Source organism: Phycodurus eques, chromosome 13 (assembly GCF_024500275.1).
Source record: "Phycodurus eques isolate BA_2022a chromosome 13, UOR_Pequ_1.1, whole genome shotgun sequence".
Taxonomy (NCBI): domain Eukaryota; kingdom Metazoa; phylum Chordata; class Actinopteri; order Syngnathiformes; family Syngnathidae; genus Phycodurus; species Phycodurus eques.
Window position 1 is genome coordinate 4,011,641 of NC_084537.1, and position 12,463 is coordinate 4,024,103.

The 12,463-nt window shown below is 40.7% G+C and overlaps 1 protein-coding gene across 5 annotated transcripts in view; it reads right to left on the reverse strand.

The window, feature by feature from the left end:
* Positions 1-5,555: 5,555 nt before the first annotated feature.
* LOC133411982 (receptor-type tyrosine-protein phosphatase N2-like) overlaps positions 5,556-12,463 on the reverse strand; it is a 149,588-nt gene continuing 142,680 nt past the window's right edge. For all 5 annotated transcript variants that reach the window (XM_061694912.1, XM_061694910.1, XM_061694911.1 and 2 more), the window contains exons 21-23: positions 10,977-11,041; positions 8,334-8,407; positions 5,556-8,119 (exon numbers count right to left, since the gene is read on the reverse strand). In XM_061694912.1, the coding sequence (XP_061550896.1) occupies positions 8,048-8,119; positions 8,334-8,407; positions 10,977-11,041 (211 nt within the window). In that variant the 3' untranslated portion in view covers positions 5,556-8,047. The remainder of the gene's footprint in view (positions 8,120-8,333; positions 8,408-10,976; positions 11,042-12,463) is intronic.

Genomic DNA, 12,463 nt, shown 5'->3' on the forward strand with positions numbered 1-12,463 from the left:
CACAACCGGAAACGACATTGTTTACTTCCTACCTTCCAGCAGCCTTCACAATAAGACTTGGCAACATTTATACGAGTCTGCTGTTGCACGAAACGGACACTTGGGGGCACTATTGTTTACTCTGATGAATTTCTATCCATTTAATTCAAGCCTGGCGTTGCCTTCAGGGGCAGTCTGAATTCATAGCTTTATTCACGTCAAGCGATCCATTTGACTTGAACTTCTCATAAAACAGGCCATTTCTTATTGTTTCCTATTTAATGGACCCTCTTGTAACACTGAAACAGCGACTATCCCCCTTCCCACAATGCACTGCTCCTATAACGTCTCTTGCGTTTGTTGTTGCTGTTTTGTTTTTTTACTGCGAGTTGACTTCGTTGCTGCCATATCGTCAAAAGGACGCGCTAAATCCACTTCATGCCTCGTGTGGTTTTTGTGTGCAGTCGTAAAACGAGGCGCTGGCTCGAGCTTTTTATTTCTTTGCCCAAATGGAATCGAGGGTGACACGAGGGCCTCTGTAGTGCCCCCACACCTCAGCGTCTCTCTTTGTAATGACGCGACGTAATGACCCGTAATCTCGCGTTGGAACCCCGTCTGCATGGGCGGCTTCTATTTCAATATAAATGCAAATGATTGAGGTGGGGGGTTGGGGGGAGGGGTACAGTATGGGCGGAGGGCGAGCTGGCTGTGCTAGCGACGATTCCTCTTTGTTTGTTTGTGCAACGTGGGGTCTGAGACCGCTGCGGCTTCGTGCATTTAGATATTGCCGACGTCAGAGTCTCTGGTGTTAGATGGCCGACACTGCTGACATCTTCCTCCTTCTCCTCTTCTTTTTTGTCTTCCTCCTTTTTCTTCTCCTGTCCCTCCATCTCCTACTCCTCTTCCCTTCCTCCTCTTTCTCCGCCTCTCCTTCCTCCTACGCTCCTCTTCTTCCTCCTTTTTGTCCTCCTTTTCTCCTACTCCCCATCCTCCTTCACTTCCTCCTCATCTTCTCCACGTGGAGATTGATGAACCGAAGTTGAGTTGAACGTACACCCTTTCATTTTCCTATTGAAGTTTTTCGGGTGGAATTAATCTATAGCTAGCACGGGAACCTTCTGGTCTGGCACAGATAGAAAAAAAACATTGGATTTGTGAAGAAAAAAGAAAACCAAGCAGACACATTACAACTCATTTCAAGTTACTGAAGTTTTTTCTTCTTCTTCTCTGTCTCAGTCTACGTAGCACTGCGGCAAGAACAGACGGACAACAAACAACCGGAACAAACTATCACATTTCAGCTCCACACTATAAATAAAATTGCTGAAAGAAAATGCCGCAGTGGTCACAGAAATAACAGTGTTTAAAAAATAATAAGAATAAACTCATGAAACAGGCCTGGACATAAATAATGGTACATTATTTAAAAAGATTCAAAATAATTTGACCACAGGGACAAGATCAAACAAACAAAGGTGTGTCCTCTAATTAGCATCAGAGGTGTCTTCAAACTTCAGTCGGTCTATTTAAAGGGTGACAGGTAATCACTATGCTGTTTGTTGACATGGTGTGTATAACATGGACCAGAGGAAGCCAAGCAGAGAGTTGTCTCAGGAGATTAGAAAGACATTTATAAACAAGCACGGTAAAGGTAAAGTCTACAAGACCATCTCCAAGCAGCTTGATGTTCCTGTGATGATAGCTGCACATATGATTCGGAAATTTAAGATCCACGGGACTGTAGCCATACTCGCTGGACGTGGACGCAGGAGGAAAATCGATGACAAATGGAAGAGACGGATAATACGAATGGTAACAAAAGAGCCCAGAACAACCTCCAAAGAAATTAAATGCCAACTCCAAGGTCAAGGTACATCAGTGTCAGATTACACCATCAGTGGTTGTCTGAGCCAAAGTGGACCTCATATGTGATACGACCAAGGAGGACATCTGTTGAAAATAAATCATAAAAAAGCGAAACTGGAATTTGCCAAACTGCGTGTTGACAAGCCACAAAGCTTCTGGGAGAATGTCCTATGGACAGGTGAGACAAAACTGGAACTTTTTGGCAAGGCACATCAGCTCTGTGTTCACAGACGGAAAAATTAGTCATACCAAGAAAAGAACACTGTCCCTACTATGAAATACTGAGGAGGCTGTTATGTTATGGGGGCTTCATCTGGCACAGGGTGCCTTGAATCTGGGCAGGGTACAGTGAAATTTCAAGACTATCAAGTTATTCTTCAGAAAAATGTGCTGCCCAGTGTCAGAAAGCTTGGTCTCAGATGCAGGACCCAAAACACACAGCTTAAAACACCCAAGAAATGTGAAGAGCAAAACATCAGACTATTCTGAAGTGGCCTTCTATGAGCCCTGATCTAAATCCTATTGGTACCAACACCTTTGTCCATGTGTGTTAAGTGAGAACTGCAAAAAAGGTTAAAAATACCCAAATCAACCTCTAACAAAAACAAAGCAAGCGTAATAATGTCATTTCTCTTACCTCATAAATGCTGTTGAGTTATTAAAGAGCCAATTTGTACTCTGTTGCCAACCGAAACAGCAGCACCTACAGAGACACGTAAACTCCCTCTGAGCCGAATTAAAGATGATTGGATGTCATTTCAGCAGACTCTGAATCACCTGGTTGCTCATTCATGTTGTGTAGCGTGATGCCTAGCCCCTCTGCAGTTTAGTCACTATCAGGAATTTGTCAATCCAAATTGTTTTGGAAAGTACTTGAATGTGAGCTTTGGAACATCAACATGTTGGATGAGTGTGTGCGTGTCTGTGTGTGTGTGCGGGATCAGCTGTGCAAAGAACCCCCGCCTCCTCCCCCGCCCCCGCCAACTCACAGCGTGACTGACCCTCATCCAGACGATTGGTCACCCTGCCTCTGTCGCACCGCTGCACGATTGGACAGTGTGCGAGAGATGAGTGGGGGGCATGGGGGTCGGTTTGCTGTTTGTGGCTGTTGCTAAGCTCCTGTTGCTAAGAGCCTGGCTGCTGTTGCTAGGAGACGCGCGATGCATTATGGATGCTGGTTTGCTCGACTGAGCCAATCTGAAATGCTGATGAGAGCAGTGGGAAGTGGGACGCCGTCTCTGCCGTACACCCATCTTTGGCTGGCGCAGGAGACCTTATTTACACATTTAGTGAGACATCACAGATAAACAATATTAAGAGATCAATGCAAAGACATCAAAGAGAAGACGAGACAGATAACACATCAAAAACATCATTGATGATGCTGGGTTATAAAAAAGAAAATTGTTTTTCAACTGATTTAGGACAATTTTGCATCACTGAATCTGAAAATGACATCTGTTTCTCTTGTTCGGGTCAGGCTTTTATGCCAAGTTGATTTTTTTAAAAGTGTGATTTTCCTACTGAATCGATTACATTTTTTTGTGACGACATTGGTCGTTTTGACAAACTTTGCTTACGGTAAATTGACTTAATATGACTGCTAGTGTATTTCATTTTTTACAAGGAAGGACTCACACACCACTAAGGGGTGCGCCCCCAGGTAGAGAATCCCCGATAAGCAAAAATACATGTACATGTAAACAAAAATGTAAAATAAAATACAAATAAAAAAAAAAAGTCGTCATCGTTGAAAAAGTTGACCTGATTGAGCAAAAGCAATTTGGATTCAGCACATCAAAATTGTCCTAACTCAGCTAAAAAAAATAAGACAGTAAATTTGTTGTTGACCAGTATAATGATAACATTGATAAGACGTCTGATAAAACATCATTGACAAGCTTTCAATTATAAGACACAATTGATAAGACACTATTGATGAGACATCGACATTCCTAAGATATTAATGATAGGACATTGTTGACAGGAAACCATTGATAAGACACATCAATGATAAGACTTTTCTATGGTATTCATAAGACACCATTATCATTGATAAGACATCACTGATGAGACAACATTTATAAGACATTCCTAAGATATTAATGATAGGACATTGTTGACAGGAAACCATTGATAAGACACATCAATGATAAGACTTTTCTATGGTATTCATAAGACACCATTATCATTGATAAGACATCACTGATGAGACAACATTTATAAGACATTCCTAAGACAAATGATAACACGTCATTGATAAGACACCGATGATAAGACATCAATGATGCCATTGATAAGATATTACTGATTTAACATTACTGAGACGTCATTGATAAGACATTAGTACGCCATCAATGATAAGACATCATTAATAAGACATTTCTAACACATCATTCACAAGACATCACTAATAAGTTCAATGCTAAGACATACTGTAATTGATAGGATATTACCAATGCATTACTGATGACACATAACATTGGTATATATGCAACATTGGTGCGAAGAATGACATCAAAGGTGTCACTCCAGAATGTCGTTGATCCCAGTTTCCCTTCGAGTGTGCTTCCCTGGCCGCCGAAGGGCCCTTTTGACAATTTTCCACTTTGAAACTGACGCCAAAGCGTAATATGAAGCGCTTCAACTTGTTCCCATGCTCCTCTTCCTCCGCCTCGCCGTTGTCGTCCTCCAGCTGCCAGTCATCCCGTGCGCAATTACACAAAGCCGACGATCCTCCAAAGCAATTTTTCTATGCAAATGCTCCAATTCCCAGCGCGCTTCCACAGGCCTTAATGCCGACCGACCGACGCTATTGAGGTGGCCTCACGTGCAAAATCATCAGCCGGCGCCAAAAGCGTCCTGGTGCCGGACGCCGCCGCCCACGCTAATGCAATTCACACACCTGATGCACATTCAATCAATTTTGCTCTTGGAGGAAATCATTTCACATTTGGGGAGTTCCATACATTAAGGCTACTATTCTACCAGTGGTGGGCAAAGTATGGCTACATTCCCCAATACGGCCCATCATGGAGTTACATTTTGGGAAAGCAAGGATTTGTTCGATCATCCATCCATTTTCTTTTACCGCTTATCCTCACTAGGGCCGCGGGCTGCTGGAGCCGATCCCAGCGATCTTTGGACGGGAGGCGGGGTACACACTGAACCGGTCGCCAGCCAATCGCAGGGCACATAGAAACAAACAACCATTCGCACTCACATTCACACCTACGGGCAATTTAGAGTCTTCAATCAACCTACCACGCATGTTTTTGGGATGTGGGAGGAAACCGGAGTGCCTGGAGAAAACCCACCCAGGCACGGGGGCAACATGCAAACTCCGCACAGGCGGGGCCGGGATTTGAATGCCGGTCACCAGAACTGTGAGGCAGATGTGCTAACCAGTCGACCACCGTGCCAGTTGTTCGATCATATTTAAAGTAATTGTACTTCTTCCTAATCCTTTTCAGAACAGCAGTACAGGATGTTTTAGTATGGGATTATTTATATTTTGTATAGAAATATACAGAAATAATAATATAAAAGAAATATGAATATAGAAATTAGTTGGAGCTATTTTATCATTAAAATCAAGTGTTTTAAAAATCTCATAAAAAAAGTTTCCCCACCCCTGCTGTACACACACACACACACACACGGACACGCCTTTGATGTCACTTTTTGTGTAATAAAAAACATCCACGTAGGACACTGACAATACGACTTTATTGACACCAATAGAACAAAATAGCTTTTGTTGGTTTTCTGTGCTGATGCTTCCTGTGCGTGTGTGTGTGTGTTTGGAGTTGTACTTGCACACGGACATCAAATCAATCAAACAACCATCAAAGAATAGTTGAATGCTTCCTTTAATCCTGGTCATAGACTATACAATATACGTCTATATAATATATAGTTTGACTGTTTGCTGAGTTAAAGCCATGCACGAGTAGCCACTGAAATAAATTGGGCCGTGGGAATCACATGGGTAATACAACAAAACATCACAAATAAACAAAAAAACGGATTATCACATCTAAAATCAACCGTTATGATGCCAAAAATGACTCAAGCCTGGAAGAGCATTTTCATCTTGACTTTACGCACAAAAATGTCTCATGCTGACAGTTCGTACAGCTACCACTTTGATTTTTGTACAACTATTGTAGCTAAAACGTTGTGCGTCTGGAAGTGAAGACGGACGGCCCCATCGAGACCATAACGAGTCCGGGAATTTGAATAAAGGAATAACCATACATGCGACAGACAAAAACATCTCCATTTGTCTTCATTTTACGAAACTCACAACCTCCAATTTACTGCTATTATGCATAATACAACATAATACAGTGGTACCTCAACTTAACAGTTTAATTTGCTCGTACAGTGTTTAGGGGCAGAGCCCTGCCACCAATAGTGAAAATCCATGCGCAATCAAAATGCTTGTAATTGCCTATAGATGCCACAGGTTAACGGGAAAGCACTACTTTTGTCCAAATGAAGCTCCTCAACTCAGTTCAACATTGTCGTCCCTCGCCACATCACGGTTCACTTCTCACATTCCCACTGTATCGCTGATTTTTAAATCATACATGCTCTATCTTCTTTTATATGACATTTTTCACGACACCGTGGAATTTTGCAGTGATCATTTTTCCAAATGGACTAACGTTAATGTTAATTGTAAGCGCCAGGAGGAAAGAGTGCGTAAAACACAATGTGCAAAGTTTGGGATCATTTCACACTTAAAAAAAGAAAATAAAGTGTAATGTGTTGACTGCACAGCAAAACTGACTTACAGAACTGTACGTTTATGGTAAACATTGTTAGCTAACTTAATATAGCCTATCACCGTTACTTAGAACCAATTGTAATCCCTCTACAGGTTGTCAAGGATACTCAGCCGCCTGTGCACTCAACACGCAGACTGACTAGCAGTTAGCCAGTTAACAGCTAGCCGCTATCTTGAGCCAACTACTCTCTCATTCGCTGACTCCCATGTCATTCACCAGGGCAGACCCCGCCTTTTAAAGCCACAAACACTCAAAGTTGCAGATATTGATGTGTGGAACGTGACGATGGCAACCCCAAGTGGAAAAAGATTATACCGGCACCTCACATGCATGTACTGTATTTTTGATTGGTATTATGCATAAAGATTTATATATATAAAATACATGGTCACTGCTACTTATTCTGGAACGTAACCCCCGCGATGAATGAAGACAGTGCTCAGGCGGGGATATGAACCAACGACCCTCTAAGCCACGCCCTGCCTGACCAGGAAAAAAGTTGTAATTCTACAAAAATTGTTTAAAAAAACTGACAAAAACCAAGTATTCAAAATTTAATGGAAAAAAGTCATTCGCACAAAAAACCTTAAAACTAAATTTACAACAAAAAATGAGAAGAGCAAGAGTTGTAAATATGAATGTGAATATGTGAGGGTTCACTGTATATTATTTTGTTATGTGTTTCATTGAAAACAAAAAAAAACATAATAAAAGACAATGTAAAGAAATTAACTGAAGTGAAATTACTGGACTGGTGTGTTGGGTGTGTCCTTTTAAGGGGTGTGGCCTAGTGAGCGGTGTCACGATCTGGAGTCGGTTCGGTAGCGCCGTTCAACAAACGGCGACTGTGGCTCTCCTTGCCCGCATAACAGGGCAATAGTTGCCACGCCACGGCTCGTAAGTGGAAAAACTTGTGAAGTCAAGGCACCAGTGTAAAAAGCCTAAGCTTTCGAACTGTGCCCTGGGGAACGTCATTCCGTGGACTGATGAGTTATAAGTTCTCAAGTGACTACAGATCAAAATTATCATCGCGACAATAATGACGTCAAGGATGATAGGAAACCTTGGCTAGAAAGCTTAAAGCTAGATAAACAGAATATTTTCCATTGATGCATTCGAGTGTCGTCAATCAAGTCAAGGAGCCTTTTAAGTGTTTTGGAGTATTCCAAAGTTATTCTGAAAGAAAAGCGAGCATTTTTCATTCAAATTCATTTAAATACCACAAGGCCAAATAGAGATTGGAAAGAGAAGACCGAGGATTCACATGATGACAAGCAAATCCAGGTGACAAAGTAGAGAAGAAGAAGAGAAAGAAGAGGGGGAAGGACGGACGTCGAGAGGACAAACGAGCCGAGATAACCAGCAGGAGCAGGGAGATGCTTAGTCGCTCTTGTGGTCGGTCCTTCCTACTGAGGAAGAGCTTTGAGGATGGCGTTCACTTCTTCAGCCACCGTCGTCAACGCAAACGCAAACTGATCCTGCACAAAACGCAACACGACACATTCAGCTGAGGGACAATTCACTGGTCGCCCGCTAATTCAGGACATGTATCGGCCAGAAATGGACTGTAGCACGTGTGCCTAATGAACTGTCCAGTGTGTCTATTATTGTTATTATTATTATTATTATTACTACTACAATTATTATTGTTGAGTTTTATCGTATTTCAGTGATGTAAGTGAAGTTGTTGACCTTGGTCTGGACCATCCCAGGCCTTTGGTCTCGCAGGTGCTCCAGAGTGGCCGCAATATCGATCTCCTTGGCACCTACACACACACACACACACACACACACACACACACACACACGCACACACACACACACACACACACGCGCGCACGCACATAAGGAAAATGTGTTGAGGTCAAAGCCAGAAACAAACAAGAATTGAAAGAGGCCACAGTAAAGGCCTGGAAAAGCATTTCAAATGAAGAATGCAACAGTCTGGTGAAGTCAATGGGTCACAGGCTTGATGCAGTTATTGCAAGTAAGGGTTATGCCACCAAATATGAAATGTTATCCACTTGGAGTTCATTTAATCATGTCTGTTCCAATACTTTTGCTGACTTGAAAAGTGGGTGGCTTCAAACCAAAGGTGCGCTGACCTGAGTTGTTTAACAAATCTAGATGGAAATACCCTGAAATAGAAGCTGAAATTCTCAACTTTTATCTCATATATATATATATATATATATATATATATATAAACATAAACAATGAGAATTCTTTTTTTATTGGAATACAAAAATGAAGTATTTGACGTAAAAAAGGATAATGAATTCTTATTGTATTATCAAGGTAAAATATTGTACTTATTCACACACACATTATGCACATTTTCACATACAAACTTATTTCGTCTACTAAAGAATTGGTTAGTTACTAATAATTGAATTAATCGTTCAAAAAAAACCTGTTTTAAATTTAAAGTTTACATTCTCATAAATGAGAATTCGTTATTATTGTATGACGAAAATTAAATATTTTGTGTATTTTACATTCTACCTATACGCATATATAATATTTTACATAACACCCATTATTGTGTCTCTTTTATTTACCTTATCTAGGAATGACATGGCCCATCTGTGTTTGTTAAAATCAAATGTGGTCCATGAGCACAAAAGTTTCCACACCCCTGGTGTAAATGCGTGAGATAAAAAAAACAAAAAAACTGGAAGACAGAGAGGACTTGGTGGGGGGGGGGGGGACTTCACGGAGACCCCCGAGAGGGTTCCGGGTTAGTGGCTGGAAAATAAAAGGATGGCAAAATGAAATGGAAGATGGATGAAAAGCTCGCCGCAACTTGATGGCTTTTATTCCAGGAGGAAAGTCTGCAAAAGGGGGCGACTGGAGGGGGGGGGGGGGGCAGCTTACTTTGGAGGGGACTGAAATGAGGGTCTTAAAGGAATGACAGATTTGCCCCCCCCCCCCCCCCCCCACTCTGCAAAAAAAAAAAGGAGAAGAGCAGGAGTGAAGCATGCGCTGGAAAATGAGGTGGGGGGCTATGGGACGAGAGCATGGGCAAGACGGAGTCACTTAACTACAACAATTTGGAAAAAATCTGCCTCAAAAGTCAAACAAAACTCTGTGATGACTGTGAACAATCACCACATCATATGATTCCATGTACAGGATTGGCTCTGCATTCATTGCTATTTTCTACAGTACAATGGTGACTTGAGATACGAGGCAGCAGTCCAGCAGATAGTCAACAATTCTTTTTTTTTTTTGCCACTTCCACTTGAAGTTTACTGCGCAAAACAGGAAGCAAAGAGTTGTGTATTTAAAACAACAACTTAGTTCTTCTGTGTTACGACAGTCCGTTTAGCTGAATGCTAACAAACAATGCATCATATCATAGACAGGCTAACAAATAGCGTCGGTGTGGCAGTGTTATAACCCTTTAAAATTCAGAGTGTAAAGATTAAATTATTTTTTACTTGACACACTTGCTGTTTGTGCATTTATGTGGGAAAAAATGAACTTAAATGATTTTAGCCAATGGCTGCAATATAACAAAAGAGTGAACAATTTAAGGGGGTCTGAATACTTTCCGTACCTATTGTATATCTATATGTCTCTATGATATTTCCGCCAGGTGGCCAAAACGTGCACAGCAGAAGGAGAGGCACAATGTTATTGAATTGAAGCAAAACAATGTGGCAAAAACAGTTCCATTCTTTACATTCTATTTAATGATGTCATTACTGTATGTTTTTATACAGTACAATATTATAGAGTGCTATTTTCTCTATTATTCTTAGAATAACACATTCCAAACATTTTTGGTTTTTTTAAAGGGAGGGTGGAATGTACACAATTAATGGCATTTCTATTAATTTTAATGAGGAAAGTTAATTTGAGATCTGAGTGTTTTGTGCTACGAGCATAATCATGGAACAAATTAAACTCGCATCTCAAGCCACCACTGTACTCGTTTTTTCAGTCTTTGGTCAGGCAGCTAATATTTATGTAAGCACATGGTGTATTGTAATTATTGGCAGTGTGGGAATACTACTATGAGTAAAAAATGCTAGTGTTTATGAAGTCTAGCAGTAATTGCAGTAATTACGGGTCTTATCTTTGAAGGCAACGGCGGTCATTTAAATATTTACTTTGTCAGAGTTTTCCGTTGTTCACTGCAAACACGAATGAAACATGCAAATTGGCTGTGTTCAATTAAGTTTGGACTGATAAAGTGCAGAGATTAAAATGAATATAATTAGTTTTTGGGCTCAGTGCACACAATACAAGTGACGGATGGTTTTGATGAAATATAATTTCCAAATGGACTTAATGTTCCAAAAGGTTGAGGTTGGCAGGCCTACCCACCTTTCGTCATCTTGTTGAGGACCATGTCGATAAGGATGTACGTCCCGCTTCGGCCAGCGCCGTCGCTGTATAAAACACACAAAAAGAAATATGTTTGCATGTTGTTCTTTAAAGTGTAAACAATACAAAATAACCTGTTATGAGGATTACCGGTTTTCCATGTCTTGACACGTTTTTACCAGTTTTTTTACAACAAGAGTTTTCAAACATGACCCTTAGTTTATTTTAAATCATGAAACAATTGTGTTTTTTTTTTAAATAATCAACAATACCATTTTTTAATACGCTTCACTTTACTGTATTTTATATGAACAAATTTTTCTGTTATTTTCCTCCATCCATCGATTTCCAACACAGTTTATCCTGGTTGGGGTCGCGGGGAACTGGAGCCTATCCCAGGTGATTTCGAACGAAAGGCGGAAAACACCCTGAACTGGTCGCCAGTTAGTCGCAGGGTACACATAGACATGTACAACCATTCGCACTCACATTCACACAGTCACTGAGTTGGAACTGAACCCACGCTGCCCACACCAAAGTCAGGCGAGTGTACCACTACACCATCAATGACTAACTGTTATTTTCATTTTTTTGTATTATTTGGCTTATTTATTTATTTTTGTTTTGTTTTAGATTTTATTTTTTTTATCTCTTTGCACTTCACCTATTATAATAATTTATTGTACTATATGGGGGGATTGTGAATATTCATGGTTCGGCATTCACAAATTCAATTATTTTTGGGCCCAAGTACGCGTGGAAACCCTCTCTTAATTCACCTTTTTTTTCCCCCTGATCCTTTTAACGTGACAATTTTATTTGCAGATTTTCGCTACTTGTGGGAAGGCTCGGCCTCTCTCCCTATTTTGTTTTTTATATTTTATTTTTTTATTTCAATTTTTTTGGGGGGGTATTTAATATTCTACTTTTCTATTATTGTAATTTTTACATTTGATTGTAATTGCAAACATCTAGCTGGCATTTGGCGAATAAATAATGACTATGATTTACAACCCCAATTCCAATGAAGTTGGGACATTGTCCATCCATCCATCCATTTTCAACACCGCTTATCCTGGTTAGGGTCACAGGGTGCTGGAGCCTATCTCGGCGAAAGGCGGACTACACCCTGAACTGGTCGTCAGTCAGTCGCAGGGCACATATAGACACGGACAACCTCACATTCACTCCGTCACTGAGTGGGAACCAATCCCACGCTGCCCGCACCAAAGTCAGGCGAGTGCACCACAACACCACCAGTGACTTGTTGGGACATTGTGTTAAACATACACAAAAACAGAATGCAATGCTTTGCAAATCATGTTCAACCTATATTTAATTGAATACACTACTAAGATAAGATATTTAATGTTCAAACAGATCAACTTTATTGTTTTTAATGAAATAATCATTAACTTAGAATTTTATGGCTGCAACACGTTCCAAAACAGCTGGGACAGGTGGCAACAAAGACAGAGTTGAGGAAT